Source organism: Furipterus horrens, unplaced genomic scaffold, assembly GCF_987537825.1.
Source record: "Furipterus horrens unplaced genomic scaffold, mFurHor1.1.pri manual_scaffold_4, whole genome shotgun sequence".
In the NCBI taxonomy this organism is placed as follows: domain Eukaryota; kingdom Metazoa; phylum Chordata; class Mammalia; order Chiroptera; family Furipteridae; genus Furipterus; species Furipterus horrens.
Genome location: NW_028327174.1, coordinates 24,250,922 through 24,271,027, shown reverse-complemented (window position 1 = coordinate 24,271,027; position 20,106 = coordinate 24,250,922). Strand labels below are relative to the sequence as shown.

The 20,106-nt window shown below is 34.1% G+C and overlaps 1 protein-coding gene across 1 annotated transcript; it reads right to left on the bottom strand.

Moving 5' to 3' along the window:
• Window positions 1–1,262: 1,262 nt before the first annotated feature.
• On the bottom strand, window positions 1,263–19,090 carry LOC150011359 (C-type lectin domain family 12 member A-like). Its single transcript, XM_090275100.1, has 7 exons — window positions 18,898–19,090; window positions 17,546–17,641; window positions 9,767–9,865; window positions 8,393–8,605; window positions 6,144–6,247; window positions 2,485–2,593; window positions 1,263–1,637 (listed from the first exon to the last, which is right to left on the bottom strand). The coding sequence occupies exons 1-7, from the start codon at window positions 18,986–18,988 to the stop codon at window positions 1,621–1,623; spliced, it is 729 nt and encodes a 242-aa protein (XP_090131226.1). The 5' UTR covers window positions 18,989–19,090; the 3' UTR covers window positions 1,263–1,620.
• Between the last annotated feature and the right edge of the window lie 1,016 nt (window positions 19,091–20,106).

The following is a 20,106-nucleotide window of genomic DNA, read 5'->3' as shown; positions in this document are numbered from 1 at the left end:
GAGAATATGAGGGAGGCAAGTGACAATGAAGAGGGTAAAGGACCATTATATAATAATATCTGGTGAAACAAACATTTCTTGGAGTCAGAATAACAGACAAAATGATTTGGAAATATAGGAGGCTGAATTTAGAGCATGAGTCATTTCAAATTGAGATTATGGAGGGGTTTCAGGTATTAACAATAATAAGTTTTAGATTATGACCAAAGGTCTTAGTAGAATAGGTAAGAAAACATGCAAGATCATGAAGGTCAAGGAACTGAGTGTCTAGAATGTTGGAAGGATCACTAAATATTAGGAGAGTATTAGTGCTAGAGATATAAACAGTGAGCTAAAATCTTCAAGGAATCAGGAAAATGATCAAGGATTGGAAGATGGCTGAAGTAGTCAGTGTTGTATAATGGTTGTAGTAGTCTGATGTCCAGAGAGCCAACACTAGGAATTTTTAGAGATGGAGGAGGAAAAATATTCTGGGAATTGCAAACAGGAGCAAAATGAACTTTCAGGCTTAGTCGTACCAGGAATGTGGGAAATGAAGCCACCAACAATTGTAATAACTGCAGGAAACAAAAAAGGAGAAGTGGATTTCAATTAAAGCAAGAAGGTAAGGAAGATGCTGCCTCCACAAAACAAAACAAAACAAAAAGGGCACTCTGATTCTTGTAGGGCCTAGAATGAAAATATTCCTCTTCCCACCAGACACTGAAACCTTTCATTATTGATGGACATCTGGACAAGCTATGACACTAAAGTCATGTAACTTCTTTAGTTGAGTTAAAAAAGAAAAATGGTATCAAGCATACCTCTGAAAATATTCGTTCATCCTAACAGGAAGTAACAGCGAAAGAAGGATGGCGGGAACGTTTACCACCCCACATAGTTAAAAAAAGAAATAGCTAACTGTAGAAATATTGACACTGCCGTCATTTCAGAGTCTTGATACGTATTTGGAGGACTTTACTGAAAGAAATGTATTGACATTAATAAGAAAAGTAGTTGCAACGAAGATTAAGTCACCTAAAGGAAGCAATGCCAGCCAAAAATGTCACATGAAAAGAACTGTTGAAAATACTTCATGTCTTAAAGAGCACAAAGGGTACAAATGTTAAAAGCTGCTCCCAACCTGGAAAAAAGTATGGCAGTATGCTAAGGCATGGAAAAGATATTAATCTGTTTAGTAAGTTGGACCACAGAAGAAGAAGTTGTACCATTGTTCATGTTACTCTTAAAAAAATTAAATAAACCACTTTATTTCTCAATGTTTCTAATATTTCAAAATCTAATGTACTAAGTAATATTGATTTTATTATTTTTATTTCCCTGTTTACTTATAATTAACAGTAATAGATTTTAATGTCTTCAGAAATAGCTTTTAAGGTCACAAAAAAACCCAAATTTTTCCTTTCATTCTGAGATTCTTTTTTTGCATAGTTTCAGCTTACATGGTAATATTTATGCTTTGTGATATTATAATAAGCTATAAATTTGCATTTACCTAGGATTGAAAATCTGCCATGTCTACTTTGTTTTCACAACTATCAACTACTAGAATCATGAGATTTTCCCATTTTTCATTTCCATTGAATACTGTATACTTCACTGTTTCAGCATTAGAAACATTTATAAAGGTGCCAAGCCTGTAACAAAAAAAGAAATAATAAAAATTAGTTGTATGCTTTTTTTATCTTAAAAAAGATACAATTACCACATAAACTCAAGTTGTCATATCCAAAACATACTCATCCCTTGTTAAAAGAGAAGAAAGTGACAAGAGCTATGGCGATCCTCTGCGCTACTCTGAGAATTCACAGGAGCCCTCTGTTGTCTAGGATCCCAAGCTAATTCTTGGCTTTCTGTTCCTAATTTCCCCCAAGAAGTCACTGAGTAATCTTGGCTTGCCTAGGACACTTCTGATTTACGCCCAGTGTCTTGATGTAATTATCAACAATACCTCCTTTCACTCTCAAAAGTGCTCTAGTCTGGACAATAAGTCATATGGTTACCCTAATTTTAACTCTCTTAAAAATACTTGCATAATCTTTCAAAAAAGTATGTAAACTTATATACTTACACAACTGGTAAAGTGATAGAAACAAAGCAGAATTTTCTTGGCTCCACAGGGACACTTTACTTTGCATTATGCAGGGTAATATACTTGACTGTGATTTGATTTTGTGTTTATAATCTAGTGCCTTAGAAAAGCAAGGAACAGTAGTGTAAAAGGAAAGGCAGGAAAATATAGAATAGCTTCTAAATTTCTACCTCCTGTGCTCTCAATTCCAGGGGACTCCTTTTATATGGAATAGATTTTTTGCTAAAAAAAGAATTGCTTGAGATACAAACAAATGCTCCCAGAATTTCTTGCCCTTCTCTTTATTCATCTTTGACCATATATGGAGGATGATTGTCAGGAAAACATATTCCAAATTAGCATACCAGACATTCCTTTATTATTGAAAAGATAGAAGGGACAGATTAACTCACAGGTCCAATTACAAACTTCTGAAACATTCTTTGCCATCTTATTTGTATTGGTGAGCATACAATTCAGATCCATCCAGGAGACAGGTGATGGAAGACATGTAATTAACAACTAAATACAAAAGAAATATCAGTTACTGCTCCTTTGTACCACTGGAAGCTGATTCAAGTACAACAGAGCCAGATTCATGTCATCAAAATCCCACTCAACAATCATTTCACTTATTCTTGGTTCCTTGTCTCCTTTTCCTCAGTGAAAGTTTAAAACCTTTATTCTCAGGTTTCCTATTTAACACCATCACCACACTCAACACGCAGCAGATGACAGGCAAAAACAGAAGGTATCAGACAAGCTAAGTTATTAGTACCCTGAAAACTACGAATATTTTCCTTTATTTCACTTTGTATAATGTTCACTTCTTCCTTTATTTCATGACTGTACTCAGTCATTTTTCTGAGCATCCTAGATCACCCGTGTTTTGAACTCTGCATCTAATAGGTTGGTTATCTCCATTTTGTTTAATTCTTTTTCTAGGTTTTTGTTCTTTTCTTTCATTTGGGCCACATTTCTTTGTCTCCTCAATTTGGCAGCTTCCCTGTGTTTGTTTCCGTGTATTAGGTAAAGCTGCTTTGACTCTCTGTAAAAAGCACTTATAAGTTATGTGGGATGAAGCTTAAGTAATTGCCGGATGGGTCAACCCGCTTCACTGCTTTGTGGCTTTTTGTGGGGAGAGGGCTCAAAGAGGGGACTGGCCACTGCCTGGCTTCTCAGGGTTTGCCCAGCACTCACCCTGTTTCCAGTCATTTCACCTACTCCCTTTATGCAACTGGCACTCTTCCAGTTGTTGTCCTGGTGTTGAATCCCAGAGTGGGTGGGTTTACATATATTTTAAGACTATGTGGGACCTTTAAACAAAGTTTCCTGAAAATCCAGCAGTTTCTTCTGCTGCTCTAACCCCCACTGTTTTTACAGCTAGAGGTTATGGGGATTTTTCTTCCTGGTGCTGGAACTCTGGGCTACGGGGTCTGTCCTGGGGCTGGGATTGCTGGCTCCAAGGTATCCCTCCCTGATTTTTATCCACCACACATGAAAGTAGGACCACCCATGCCTGTTCCATCACTGCTACCTTTCCCTGCCATACCATATCTCCTTGCCTCTTCACCCCTCCTTCCCATCTGGATGATTGTGGCTTCTTTAAATACTTGGTTGTCAGACTTCCATTTAATTTGATTTTCTGACAGCTCTGGTTGTTATTTATTTTTGAGATTTAGTTGTAATTCTTTTTGTGATTGTGTGAGGGGGCTGAGCGTGTCTACCTATGCCTCCATCTTGACTGGTCACATGGTATCATTTATAATACTTTGCCTGAGTCATCATTTAATTGTGAACTCACACTTTATTTTGAGATGTGTATTGGGCTTCAAAAATAGGCAGACTAGAATTTGAGCCTGCATTCTGGTGCTTATTACTCATGTGACCTTAAGAAATTTATTTATTCTTTATGAGCTTCAATTTCCTGATCTGAAATTTAGAGATAATGATAGTTATATCACAGACTATTTTAAGGTTAAATAAATCATTAGATAGAAAGGTCTTTTGCAGTGTGTGGCTTGATATAGGCATATAATACATAGTCTTTGCTATCACTTGTACATTATTTAACCTTTTTGATGTGTTTTCACTGTTTACATTATTCTTGAAACCCATTTTTTTCATCAGTTTCTATTGTTTCTCCCTATTTCTTTAATCACTTATTCTTAAACACTTGTGTTAGTTTCCCATTTTCCTGCCCTACATATAGTGTGGTTATGCAGGATTCTATCCCATGGTTTCTTCTCTTCTCAATTTACCAGTTCATTTTGGATGGTTTTTAATTAACCAAAACTCTTCCTTACCAGGTTCAAATTCCCCTTGATGATGTGGATCAGTACTTATTCATTTGGTATTCCCAATGATCATGGTAATCATTGATAAATGTTTGGTAAGTAATTAATGTTTGGTAAAATTATGAGTGGATATTTTTTTAAATTCTCCATTACTGTCACCTCCCTTCACCTCCAAGCTCAACTGCATTTTATGTTCATGTGATTCTCATGAGCACCATAAATTTGACATATTAATGTGTATACTCAATATCACTTCCAAAGATAAAAATACCACATATAAACTTGACAATTTTTTCTAGTATATAAATTCAAGATAGCAAACTTAAAATTATCATAGTCTGCTCCTTTTCCTTCATACTTCATTTCTAATTAAGTTTAGCCAAAAACAATTTTATGTCCTAATTTTTCTTAATTTCTTAACTATTTAACTTTTTCTCTAATTGAGATTTTTCTTTCCTTTATAAAATTATCAAAATAATATGTTAAAACAACCCTGGCTGGTGAGGCTCAGTGGATTGAGCACCAGCTTGTGAACCAAAGGGTCTCCAGTTTGATTCCCAGTCAGGGCACATGCCTGGGTTGTGGGCCAGCTCCCTATTTTGGGGCACACACTGCAAAAGGCAAGCACATATTGATGATGCTCTCCCTCTCTTTCTCCCTCCTTTCCCTTCTCTCTAAAAATAAATAAAGTCTTAAAAATTATGTTAAAACAACGAAAATCTTCCTTTTGACATCCTCAGTACTCCCTTTCTTATAGAAAGAAGAGCACAACTTTTAAATCTAGCTATTAAAGAAACCTTGTATATACTTCAGCCAGATTTAAAGTGTTCTCAGTATCACAGATGGATATACAATAAGGAATAAGACATATTCTCTACCTTTAAGAAGCTAAAAGCCTAGCAGACTATATTCATAGCTGTGACTAAAAATATAATGACCAAAGAGAAAGCCACTAATTGAGTTTACTGCGATGGAGAAAATATTTCCAAAGAAGGAACAAAGTTGACACTTGAAAGTTAAGTTGGATTAATCAAGTTCAAAAGGGACAAAATAAAAAGTCAGGTAATAAAATTATAGAGAGCAAAAATCACAGATATGACCCTCATTCAAGTTAACGATGATTACAAGATCCATTGGGTCAGAGCATGCTATTACAGCAAATTAAACAAATAGATATCGCTGGATAGTAATGGGTTAAGCATCTCACAGTTAGGAATTTGGCATTTTTCTATCCTCAAATATTAATAAAAACAATAACAGCAAAATAATCATGAACACTGCAGTAACTTTATCTTATTTCTTTGTATTTTAACTCTAAAAACACTAAGTAGGGTTGTAATATGTCAAAATAAGGCAGGTGATTTATATGATTATACCAAGTAGATTATAATCAAGACTATAGTTTTTCATCAGTGTACAATAACGCTAAGGGGGAGAAGAATTCCATGATTTAATTTTTATCAGTGGTCTATTAATATATGCCTCAAAGGCAATTACAGGGAACAAGAAATAGCAAAGATATATATATTTCTGTAACTAACCTGTTGTGATATGTCTCACAGAAAGGCAATTCTAATAGTTGTTATCCTTGCTATTCGAATTTGTGGTATAGGAATTCTACAATGACTCTCCTCAGAGGGAGGGATACATATAAAAGGCATAGAGGCCATTATTTGGAACAGCCGAGGATTAATGTTGTGACTCAAATTCACCTTACCTGTACCTTAATAATGCCAAAATATTTCTGTGAACATACCACAAATCATAACACAGACCTGAGGTCTCTGGCCAGTTTTTTCACTGCTACATCTCAGGAAGGAGAAATTTGTTCTATCTCCCTGCCATATGCATGGCTTTGAGCTTGAGCAAAATCCGAGGTCTGAAAAACAAATGAGGGAAGTCTTTGATACTGGTACACACATAGGCATGATATGTATGCACAGAAATACAATCAATAAGCATATATATCAGAATTTCCAAACAGCTGCATTACATATGGAAATGATTAACAAAGGTTATATAGTACATGAGATGATTGATTAAAATATGAGAGAAGGAAGAGAATGTGATCTGAGATGAAATGGGATTTGGATCTGAAACAATCTGAGCTAGAAGAAGATTCGTAGATACAGAGGAAGAAAAATGACCGAGGGATTATTAAAAGCACTCAGAGAAAACTTCAGTGTGTTTGGATTGCTGCAGCAGGGCCCTAGCCCATCTCTATTGTGCTACATTTTCTACAGAAACCTCATCACTTCGCTTTTTCCAGTGATGTTACTTTAAATTATGTAGTCTTTTGCCATTACTTTCAGGTTAAAATTCAAACCCTCCCCGTTATTTCCAGGAACTCTAATGACACTCCGATTTTATTTCTTATTAGTCCACACATATTTTGAATACCTTGAATTTTTCCTGAGAGTGTCAAGCTATCACTCATCACTTTCATTTCAATGTACTTTCACTCCCAGCATTGAATATTTTACCCCCCAACCTGTCTGGACTTTCCACTCCAACTATACATATTTTTGCATTATATATTTATGTTTATGAGTATTTATCATACTTAATTGTAGTTATCTGTTTACTCCTCTGCTTTTCCCATCATAATATCTTCAAGATGAAGAATTATTAAACTGTTATACAGAAAACTGTATATTAGCATGGCCTCCTCCCAAGTGCTTGACAATTTTTTATAATGAAAGAAAGAAAGAAAGGAAAGAATGAAGAGTGGAAGCACTATAAATTAGTGAAAAGGTATTGGATTTTCAGCAGAGGAAAGGCTGTGGTTTCTCTCTGAAGAAACTATCTAGCAAAGCCTAAATTTCTACTATGATTGTTAGTGCCACGCTTGATAACTAGCTTCATTTAAAAAGTTGTCTGTTCATACATTCCACCCTGGCTTCCACCATTAAAATATCCAGATAGACTTGTCACTTCCAGAGAGATATAGTGGAAAATGTATCCTCTTTTAATAGCAGTAGAGTCAATGCAAACCAACCATCCTTTTCTTTCTTAAATGTGAACAGATAGAGAAGCAAGAACTATGACATATATTAGAGCACTAGCACATGAGAGAGAATTCCTATGATAAAAGAAAAGAAAAAGATCATTCCCCCCCCAAAAAAAATTTAGGAAAGACAAGAGTCATATTTTAAAAGACTCCTCTAATTAGTATACTTAGAAGATTCCAAAAGTAAGAACAAGATGTTACAAAAATAACTCTCAAGAATCACAGAAGTTCTTATCAGGTTAAAAAAATTGATTGTCAAAATAATAATCAATTATAAAGTTGAGAAAATCTTCCATAGTCTAAAACCAAAAAGAGATGACAATTTGCAAATCTTAACATTTGAAGCAGTGATATCATGAAAAGAGCACACATTTTCCCTAAACTCGGCATAAATTTTCAGATTGAGAAAGCCCACAAAATACACAGCCAAATAAGTAATTAGAAAACACTCATACCCAGAACATCCTAAAATATCAGCTCCTAAAAAATGAACAAAGTGTGTTAAAAGCTAATGTGAGTTCATTTTTATGGAATGAAAAACTGGAAACAGACTTATTAACAACATTGTTTGCTATAGACAATGAAGCAATCTTTTCAATCTTTGAAGAAACTCATTTTTAACCTTCAAATTTATACCTAGCCAAAATAAAGACCTTCTCAGACATGAAAATATATAGAACACTTATTTTCTATATGCCTAGCTAAAGTCCCATTAAAATGGGAGTGTAACTTAAAGAAAAAAGAAGAAAGAAAGCATTCAAGGACACTGAATCTAATGAGAGAGAGAGAGAGATTAGTTTGATGAAAGTAATGGTTAAATAACATATAAAGAAAGTTAAGGAAGACAAAAAGCTTTTTAATAGAAGAATTTATAAATTGCTACCATATCTCCATGTTTTTTTTTAAATTTCAAAAATATTTCAAGATTCTGAACCCAGTGAAAAGGCTGGGGAAAATTAGAGAACCCTAAATTACTGATGAGACCATATGAAACAGATAGATGATTTCACTCACCATTTTCCTTTTGCTTTAAGTTTTCACAGTATTTTGAGGTACAGTTGTTCAATGAGTTAAATATGTTTTCTAACATATTTTTTAAAACAGTGTGCTCACTTGAGATATTTTTATACATATCCAGATATAATGTTATATTTCTTTCCAACTGTTCTGCTATGCTTTGTTGCTTGTCACATGCTGTTCCATTGCTGAAGAAGAGTTCTTGGTGATCTATAATTCATGGCAGGAGGTTCATTAGACTTTAATACAAAATCTTCCAATAAGTTATATTGGTATCATAATAGTTTTTATTTAATGATTTGATGGAAAACATATTAAAATAATAGCTATATACATGTAGAACACCAACCTTACATACTTCTAAGATTAAAATTAATTGAGATAAAAATGATTTAAGTTACCTGATGGAGCACTAGTTCCTTGTTCAAGCAAATGCCCAAATACATTTAAATGCAAAGCAGAAAAGATCGGCATGAAGTGGAAATTTCAAAATAAAAGATGGTGTAATTCAGTATATTACTGAGCCTAGGTATTGTGATTTTGAGTTTTTTGAAAAGTTATAAACATAATTTAAGGAGAATTGGTAAATATAAACCTTGGAATTGATGAAAAAATTAAAAAGGGATCATGCTCTAAGAACTTCAGATGATCCAGAAAGTTATAATTTATCCATTTTGTAAATTATTACAACATAATCTGGCTTTTCTTGATAGAACAATGTTAGTTACCTGGTGGCCCTGCAAATTAATGGAATCTTTAATTTTTTATTTGTTTTATGAGGATTAAATGAGATGCAGATCACCAAGAAAGGCATTAAAAAGGTTAGTAATTATTGTAATAATTATTCCCTATTTCCTCAAAATGCCTTTGTACTCATTGTTGTAGAAAGGAAGGGACAGGGAAGAGCATTTCCCACTAGAATCCAGATTTGGGAAGATATACTCCCAAATATTGAGTGTTAAAAAAAAGTTTTAATTAAATAATTAATGGATATTTAAAGAAAAAAATATTGCAGGGGTTAGGGAAATATTCAAGGAAAAGAAGAAAATATGACCAATATAGCAAAGGGCAGAAACGTGAAAGCAAAGGGCTGTTAAAACCATGAAGTGTAAAATAAAATGAGAGATATATGGTTCAAGATTTTCCACTGGTCACTTATTAACTGCACAGAATTTAAAAAGTACTTTGGACACTCTGAACTGGAAATTGAGAAAAAAAATGTAACTATTGGGGTAAAGATTAAATGAGACTGTGTGTGAAAGGCTTGAGAACACATTAGTACTCAAACTGTTAAGTGATATAATATTATCAGAGTACTGTGAGGTACCCGATAAAATGAAGGAACAGCATCAGAGAAGAGCGGAAACTTACTCATTAAGATCAGCATTCCCAGTCCAGTCACGACGACTAAATTCAGCATCAGCAAGATGAAAGCAACAGGGCCCCACACTTTCCACAGCTTAGACTGTCCTATGAGGAGGCACAAATTCAGCAGAATGACATGAAGAACATATTTTATGCTCCATCCTCTTTCCTTAACCCCTCCACCCTCTGCACCTCAGTGTATAAGAGCATTTTTTTTTGTAATGAAAAAAAATTGTTTCCAAAGTCAAGCAGTCCTCATTTATGTGAAGTCTTAGATTCACATCTAACACTAAAAACACAATTTTTGTCTGGTTTGTAATTTATCAGTCTTTTACCCCCTCCAACCTTCCTAATCTTGCTTTCATTGATGTATCTATTGATCTATCTATCTCTGTGTAATCAGCGTTGACCAACTGCAGGATATTCTTCTTTACTTTTCCACACTAGTACTGAAGTGTGTTTTTTAATCCAATTTCCTACCCATTCTCTGATGATTGATCTTTTCAAGTGTTCTCGTTAATATTTTACTAGGAAATCACCTATTTTCTTTACATTTTCAAATTCATTGCCATAAATTTGCTTAGACTATAGTCATATGTATTTATTCTCTCCCAATTTATAGCTGTATTTTAAAACTATTCCTAATATCCAATAATTATGCTTTCATCATTTTTCCTTAATTTGGTATTAGGTTCCATTGAATGAAACCAGTCTTCAGATTACATTTTGTCTTCAAAAATTTTCTATTTTAACTTAAGCTTTTCAATTCATTAATGCTCTCTTAATTTGTTTTGTTTTTATTAAAATATGTATTGATTTTCTCCAGGTCCATCCAGAAAATTATGCTATGTGTATTGAGACAGTCAGTGAAAGAAAATACCACATGATCTCACTTATATGTGGAATCTAATGAACACAATAAACTAATAAACAGAATAGTAAGTGTGGGTGGAGATAAGGGGAGGGAAATGGGATGAGAGATGGTGAAGGAATAACCAAAGAAAATTTATGCATAACCCATGGACAGGAACAAAAGTATGGCAATTGGCTTGAGGAGGGGACAGGATGGGGCTGAGGAGTAGTGAGAAAAGGGAAAAAAATTGGGAACTATAACAGCATAAACAATAGAAATAATTTTTTTTAAGTATAAGTAAAGACAATTTAAGTTTGGATATTCTTTCTTCTCTGATAATAAAAGATATGAGATGATAAATCTTTCTCTTTGATAACTTTAGCTGTTTTCAAAAAGATTTGTTTTTGCATTACATTTTAAATATCTGTAATTTCATTTGTTTTGTTTCTTTTGATCAAACTATTATTAGAAATATATCTTTTCCCAAGTATTTAAGATTGTTTGGGTTATTCTAATATTTTTTTATTGTAGTATAATCAGAAAGATAGAGGTCTATTAATTTCTAAAATTTTAATATTTAGTAGGTTTTTAAAAGTAAATTACCAACTCTTTGTTCTAAAGATACACTATCTTAAGAATTATATAATGCAATAATATTATGCAATTATATAAAATATGTGTATTTATATCTATTAAGTATGTGCAATAATTTAATAATGATTCACTTATTTCATATTTATCAGATTTTTGCTAGGTATTCTATATTAGCAAAAGCAGTGTATCAGAAATTCTGAGTTAAATTTACTTCAAATAAAGTCTCCTCTTATAATTTTTAATTTATATATTTATCTCTTTTTTTGGTGCACATAGGTTAATAGTTTTTAGATTTACTTCATGAATTATAAATTTGATCATTACTTAACATGCTTTTTCCCATCTTTATCTAGACAATATTTATTGGATTTTTTTCTCAGTACTTTAGAAGTTTTACTTGTATATATATTTTCTTCTACTAGTTACTAGCCTTTAGACAACAACCTTACTCCAATAAAAGTGCTCTAATAATTTTCTGTTTCTGAATTACAATAATAAAATATTAATATACATTTATCAACCCCATTGTTCAACCTGAGCTTTTATAATATCTCTATTTCCTCACCCTTTCTCTTCCTGACCTTTGGTCTTAATAAGAGAATTTAGTAAAATTTATTCTAGACTATTATAGAGTCTCTTGGAATGTATTTATTTCACATTGCAAAAATAATTTAGAATGTATTATTATTATTATTTTTATAGTACTCATCCCATCATTAGCTATTACTTTTTTTACTTGCCTTTAAAGTTTCCCTTATTAATTGCTCTGTGTCTAGAAAATTTCTTGAATATGTTACTCACTTGAAGTGTATGATGATTTTCTATTTTACTAGAATGGATGAATTATATCTTCTCTGAATTCAAGATGAGTAAGTGGTAGTTATTTTTTTCTTTGTATTTACTCAGTATTAGAAGATATCTAACTGTCCTTTAATTATTCCTGTGTTTATATCTGTTCTTTTTGTTCTTTACGGAATCTTATTATTTACATATTAAATCACTTGACTTTATTACTCAAGTCTATCATGATTTTTTTTAGTAGTTTTATTTTTATTTTGTTCTCTTTATTTAAATTATATTTTTCAATTAAAGTTAACATTAAATATTAGTTTCAGATATACAGCATAGTGATTAGACATTTATATAACTTACAAGATGATCTGCCTCAATAAATGTACCTGCTTGACATCATACATAGTTATTACAATATTATTGACTATATTCCCTGAGCTGTACTTTACATCCCCATGACTATTTGATAACTACCAATTATTTTTCTTTTTTTTGAGATTTTATTTATTATTTTAAGTATATTTTGTTGATTATGCTATTGTAGTTTTCCCAATTTTTCTCCTTTGACCTGCTCTGCCCGGTACCTCCCTTCCCTCCAGCAATCCCCTGCCCTCTTATTTCATGTCCATGGGTCATGCATATAAGTTATTTGTCTTCTCCATTTGCTATTATATTCTTAACAATCTCCTGTTTATTTTGTACCTACCAGTTATGCTTCTTCATCCCTGCATCTTTTCCCCCGTTCTCTCCCATCCCCCTCTTCACTGATAACCCTCCATATGATCTTCATATCTAGGGGTCTGTTCCTGTTCTAGTTGTTTGCTTAGTTTGCTTTTTTTTAAAGACTCATTTGTTGATAGTTAAGAGTTTGATTCATTTTGCTGTTCATAGTTTTGATCTTATTTTTCTTAAATAAGTCCCTTTGACATTTTTTTTAATAAAGAACTTCTTTTAACAATTTTTATTTATTTATTTATTTATTTATTTATTTATTTATTTTTAGAGAGAGGAGAAAGAGAGAGAGAGAAACATTACTGTGTGGTTGCCTCTCATGTGCCCCCAACTGGGGACCTGACATGCAACCTAGTCATGTGCCCTCACTGGGAATCGAACCAATGACACTTGGTTTGCAGGTCAATGCTCAATCCGCTGAGCCATAGCAGCCAGGCCTCCTTTAACATTTCACATAATGATTTGATGATGATGATCTCCTTTAGCTTTACCTTGTCTGGGAAGCACTTCATCTGCCCTTCCATTCTAAATGATGGCTTTGCTGGATAGAGTAATCTTGGTTGTAGGTCCTTGCTTTTCATCATTTTGAATACTTCTAGCCAGTCCCTTCTTGGCTGCAAAGTTTCTTTTGAGAAATCAGCTGACAGTCTTATGGGAATTCCTTTGTAGGTAACTCTCTGCTTTTCTCTTGCTGCTTTTAAGATTCTCTCTATATTTTTAACCTTTAGCATTTTAATTATGATGTGTTTTGGTGGAGTCCCCTTTGATTCTGGCTTGTTTGGGACTTTCTGTGCTTACTGGACTTTATGTCTATTTCCTTTGCAAAATTAGAGAAGTTTTCCTTCATTATTTTTTTCACATGTTTTCAATTTCTTGCTCTTCCTCTTCTCCTTCTGGCACTCATATGATTTGGATGTTCGTACATTTAAACCTACCCCAGAGGTTCCTAAACCTCTCCTCATTTTAAAAATTCTTGTTTCCTCATTCTGTATTGGTTGACTGTTTATTTCTCCCTTTTGTTCCAAATCATTCATTTGAACCTCAGCTTCCTTCTCTTCACCATTGGTTTTGTGTGAATTTTTCTTCATTTTACTTAGTATAGCCTTCACCTCTTCTCTTATGCATTTACCATACTCAGTCATTTCTGTGAACATTGTTATCACAAGTGTTTTGAACTCTACATGTTAGGTTGGCTATCTCCTCATTACTTAGTTCTCCCACTGGAACCTTGATCTGTTCCCCCTTTTGGGTCATACTTTTCTGTCTCCTCAATCTGAAGGGGTCCTGTGTTTGCTTCTGTGTCTTAGGTAGAGTTGTTACACCTGTTATATTGTAAGGGGCAGAACCTTAGGTATGGGGCAACCCGTTTCACCACATTGTGGCACTGTATGAGGGAGAGGGGTCAGAGAGGGAACAATGCTTCTTGCTCAGCACTTCCCTCTTTTCCTGTCACTTCACCAACTTCTCGTATGCAACTGATGCTCCTTGAGCTATTGTCCTGGTGATGGTTCCCAGAGTGGGTGGATTTGTGGACATTCAAGGACTGGGGAGGCCTCTAATCAGATGAGAGATGGGTAGTTTCTTCTGCTGCCCCAGCCCCCACTGGTTTTCACAGTCAGAAGCAATGAGGCCTTATTTTCCTGGCACTGGAATCATGAGCTGCACGGTCTGGCCTGGGACTGGGATCACTCCCAGGTATCCCTCCCAGCTTTTATAATGTGTGACTGCTCTTTCTGATGGCTGGGCGCAGTTACTGACTGCTGCCACTGCCAACACCGCTGCCACAGCCGCCACACGTCATCCTCTCTTCCCCAACTCCTCCCCTGCTACCTATCTAAATGAGTATTGCGTCTTTATATCTTTCTTTGTTGGACTTCCCCTCCTACCTGTCTAAATGAGTATTGCTTCTTTATATCTTTCTTTGTTGGACTTCCATGCAGTTCAATTTTATGGTAGTTCTGGTTGATTTTTTTTTTGTTTTGAGGTAGGTGTAATCCTTTTTATGGTTGTGGAAGGAGGCAAAGTGTGACTACCTATGCCTCCATCTTGGCTGGAAGTCTATCATGATTTTTATATCTCTTTAATTTTGAGCAATTTTTTCTGTATGATCTTTCAGGACTTTCACTGGGCCTCAATGATCCTCACCTTTTCTTCCGACTCATCTACTAAAGTTATTATAGTGAAAGTCATATTATTTCAATTTAAATTTTTGTGAAGCTATAACTTAGTATCTTAAATGGTGTTATTATTTCGGGTGTTCATTTTGGTTATCTTTCTGTTCCAAGGATTGTTTGGGGTCTTTGGACTTTTCTTCTTCTTCTGGCCTCTGAGTTGCCAAAAATCAGTAGCTATTTTTACTTGTCTTGTCTTAATTTTATTTACTCTTGTGTTTGAGAACAAGCTTTGGAGTACCTTGAGAACCATCAAACCTATGTGTGATGGAAAGCACATGTTTCTTACACTATGTGTCAACAGAATACCAGATGAAAAGCTGTTAATTCTGTGTTCACTGAAAAAAAAACATCTGGCGCCATATCTTCTCAGATGCAAAGGCCAGCATGTTCTATGATTTAGAATTACAGAGGACCTCTTTTGCGTGGCTGTTCAGTTTGAATACTAATCCTTTGAGGCCAGAAAGACAAGCAGGTCCTCTTGAGACCACACAAGAAGGTTGGCACCACCTTTAATCTATGGAGTCCAATAATGTCAAGAGACTAGGTCCTTTTCATGAACCAAAGAGGCCTGGAACTTCCCCTAAACTTTCTTTTCTGTGAATCTCTTAACTAGCACAGAAATAAACAAATCCATTACCCCTTCTCCTCGTTGGAACTCCATAAAAGTTTTGGACTTATACTGTAAATATCTTCAATGTTCTGTCTATAGCAGCTCCATTCAAGGGAGGTATTCGATAATAGAAAAATTAGGAAAAAGGTAAGAATAAAAGAGCATTTCAGCTGACTGAAATGTTGATCTGTCAGCTTGGAATTAATTATTATACATAGATCTCATTCCTCTCCCTTGGTTTACTCTAAAAACTCCAATAAAATGTAGAAAGAGGATTAAAGAAGGCATAGATTCATAATAAAAAAGAGAAAGGAAACCAAAGGAATAAAATTTTAGAAGGTCGATGGTAGACAAAAAAGTCACTAGTAACTTTATGGGCTCTTAGAAACTGAACCAAAGTCAGCATTGAGGAAACAAAAGAAGCAAGCTAGTTCTCATGGAAGAACCCACAAAAGGTTCAGGAATTTGTGATACCTGGTACTTTCCATGTGCAGGTGTAAGTGACCTGAAAACTGAAGATGCACCTGGATATGTAAGATATAGATAGGTAGACACCCCTCACCCTGTATTTTCTCCCCCACTCAATGCGAGTTACCCTCTCTTACCAATTTTCATAGGATACTGCCTGGAGCAGTGTATTGGAGGATTCATCTCCAGAGCAGCTAACTGGACTGAAGAGAGGGAAAAAAAGGTGCTACAAATATTGATAATGGAGTTTTTCAGTGCATTGCCCTGGTCCGTGAAGCCTACAGTTTAATAAGCTCATCACATATACACAGGGGTACAACAAAATTGATTTGTTATCACACTCTTAAATGAGTACAGGCAACCAAGGATCACCAGATATTTTTTTAAAGCTGACAACATGAAAGACCCAGGAAAAAATAAAACACAGATGAGCAATTTAGAAAAAACTGCAATAACACAATGAGGAAGCTTCAAAAGTTCTGTAAATACACTTCCTTGTGGAAGTGTAAATGTAAAAAATATTTTTTAACAATTTCTTATAAAGTTAAACATACCCCAGTCAAATCTAGAATTCTACTCTAGGTAGATATTTACCTAATACAATTTTTTAAAAAAATTTCTACGCAAAAGCTTGAGCATAAAAGCAGCTTTTTTGTATGAGCCCCAAACTAGAATCAACTAAAATATCCATATAGAGGTGAATGTATAAATATTGTACTACTCAGCAAAGAAAAGGAATTTACTACTGATTCACACAACATGGATAAATCTCAAAAACATTATACTAATGAAAGAAGACAGTCATGAAGAGTATATATTATTTGAATTCATTTGTGTTAAATTCCAGGCCAGGCAGAATAAGTCCTGGATGACAGAAAGTAGGTCAGTGGTTATCTGCAGCTAAGATTGTTGATGATGTGGTGAGGATAACTTGGAAGGCACACAAGTGCCTTTTGAGGGTGACGAATATATTGTGTATCTTAATTTTGGTGGTGTATAGATATATATTTGTTAAGGACAATGAACTATACATTAAACGTGAGAACACTACTTTGTATTTAAATTATATTTCAACAAGGTTGACTTGAACATATAATTTTAAAAACAATTGGAGAAGATTTTTCTACACACATAAGACCAGAATATTATAAAAGAAGCCATTAGAAAACAAGAATTTGTTGAAATAAAATAATACTAGAAATACATTTTTGATAGAGAAATTAAAAGACAATTTAAGAAAAATTACTCATAAAATGTAAAAGAGGATTAAATGATTTTTAAAAATGGGAGGTTTAATACTATAAAAATAAGAAAAATCCAGAAAAGGATATGAAAATTCTGGGGTAGGTGGAGAAAATAATTAAAAAGAGATGGTTTTCTAAAACTAAAGGATACAAGTTTATCATCTTGTGTTTACCCTCCTTACTTCATTTCTCAAATGTTTTCTTTAATTTTTAGAAATAATGAAATAATCTCTAATTTTTATGCCACAAAATCTCTTGTAACATCCTTTTCAATTTTCCTCTTGACCCAGTGGCTCTATTTATTCAAGTAATTCTTACCTCTCATGGCTCTGCTCCCTCTCTCTGCCACCTCAACTACAGTCTCAGCTCTCCCTGGTCCATTTTCAGCTGCACCTTCCAGCTCCAATTCTGGTTCTTCATGATTATATTTCCAGGGGGGAAAATGTAAAAATATATTTTTAAACATCACTCTGTGTGCTCACCCTCTTTTTACTTTATAACTATTCAGATGCTGTATTCCCATTGTTTCTGACTTGATTTTGATAATCGATTTTTTCTTAATACACAAAGTCTTTGTGACCCTTTACAAAAATGAATTCAAGCAACCTACCCAGATGTACGTAAAACAATAAAAAATATTATAAAAATTTAATAACAACTGTTTATTGTTCAGAAATATGTGACTGAACATAAATTGCCTCTCTAGTTTTATAAGCTCCTAAGGTCAGTTGCCTATGGTATTAATTGGATGGTGATGATGTATTACCTCTGTACATACAGTGCCTTCATCAAACTTCATAGAAAAGATGACTCTACTTGGGAATTTGTCTCTAAAACATAATCTACTAAGCTAATGCCTAAAATTCTATTATCAGATGTTCACATGGACTGCTTTTTCTTCAGCATTTGAATATGAAATACTTTGGGGTAAAGAAGCAAACTAAAAATTGCACATATTTATAGAAGGTGTAATTTTATAGAAAAATCAAAAGGATTTAAAAACATACAAAAGTATTAAAATATGTAAATAAAAAGTTACAAATAATAAAAGTAATCTCGGGAATGCACAAGAAACCATATATCCCATAGCAATAAAGACATTTCAGTAAATATGATTTTGATGTTTTCAAAAGTTATTTTCCTACTGCTTCATTGTCATCTCTAACTTTCTAGGGATTGAGTTGCTGAATAAAATAGACTGCAATTATGTAGACTGGAATTATGTTGAAACAAGGAACTTTCAGTCTTATTCTGTTTCCAAAAGAAATTAATGTTTACAACATCACTAAGAAGAGTGTGATGGTCCTACGAATCTCATAGCATATGTCTATTTTATATCTTTTAGCAGTTAAGTAAAAATCCTGGAGAACTATTCTCATGCTATTACTACTTTTCCTTCCCCTAAATCTCCAAGAATATAAAAAATGCTATTGTGGTGACACCAGGAACCTGGAGTTCCAGAGGCTTAAACTACAATCTCTTTTTATACATGATAATGATCTTACAAACTAAATAAGACAGACAAATTTGGGCTCTAGTGTGGTGACTTTACTATGAACTAGTACTCTAGAATTGAATCTTGGAAGAGTCTAACAGCCCTGAGTTGAACCCACCAGTATGGTTGAATAGTCTCTTCTTTGGTCTGTCTAATCCCATATAGAGGATCTTACCTGTTCTCTTGAGACTGCAGCTCTCCTGGAGTTTCGTTGACTTCGAAAGATTTGGAAATTTGAGAGTAGCATAGGTCACATCCTCAGCCATTACTGAACAATAAAGAACAAGTCAATCACTCCGTGTGCTGTGCTATCACACTGAAGTTCACAGAGGCGTCTGTTGTTGGGTGATACCTGCATGCAGGGACTAAGTTGGGTGAACTGCACTTGTAAAAACCAAGAAAGAAAAGCATCAAAGATAGAACTGTTATTTCTGCACATACCTTATCTCCCCTTTCTAACTTCCTCCAGTGAAGCATCACGTTGAAGAAATGGTCTTAAGAGAAAAATGTGGGTTTTAAGCATAAATACATATATTTTTTAATTTGTGGAAAAGCCACAGGGATATCCAGACTTGAGACTACCCTGTGAAAATACAGGTTCAAGTATATTCATTTCTGGATATATAAAGTTGTTAATCACATTTGTGCCTGTGGGAACAGCATTATAATTGCATGTAGTACTTAACGCACTAACACCCAGAAAACCACAGATGAGTTAATTCTCAACAAATTTTTTTTCTTTCTTTTTTTACTTCCTGTTTTTTGTTTTTGTTTTTGGATTGAGGAGAGAGAGTCCTGAGAAGTTAAAAACAGTATATTAGCCCTGGCTGCTGTGGCTCAGTGGATTGAGCATCGGCCTGCAAGCCAAGTGTTGCTGGTTCGATTCCTAGTCAGGGCACATGACTCGGTTGCACATCAGGTCCCCAGTAGGGGGCACAAGTGAGAGGCAACCACACAGTGATGTTTCTCTCCTTTTCTTTCTCCTTTCCCCTCTCTCTAAAAATAAATAAATAAACAAAGCAACAAACAAATAAATAAATAATTTTAAAAAAACAGTATATTAATGGACAAGAAAAGAAGGCTGATATATTTTCAAGTGGCAGTTCTTTGTTTACAGTATACCTATCAGGATAGGATCTGAATTCTAATTATTTGAATTCTGGAAGGAAGGCAGTATATATATTTATATTAAGCTATTTTAAACATTGCAGAGTTGAAATTTGGGGAGACCAAGTGCCTTACTTGCGATCTGGCACAAGATTAGTCAGTAGAGAGCATGCTCACTGTGTCCTGATTATCTAGCATAGTGACAATCATATGATACATCTTCAGTCAGTATCTCTAAGTGGATAAATTATTAATTCATTAATAAATAATCACAGAA

Bases quoted from the DNA above. Each gene is read 5' to 3' on its own strand.
- LOC150011359 (XM_090275100.1), bottom strand. From the start codon at position 18,988: ATGGCTGAGGATGTGACCTATGCTACTCTCAAATTTCCAAATCTTTCG. The intron at 9,866-17,545 runs GTAAGAATTACT...GCCTCCTCATAG, and splicing joins AGGGAGCAGAGCCATGAGAG to GACAGTCTAAGCTGTGGAAA. The intron at 6,248-8,392 runs GTGAGTGAAATC...TTTGTTTTTCAG, and splicing joins CTTAAAGCAAAAGGAAAATG to ACCTCGGATTTTGCTCAAGC.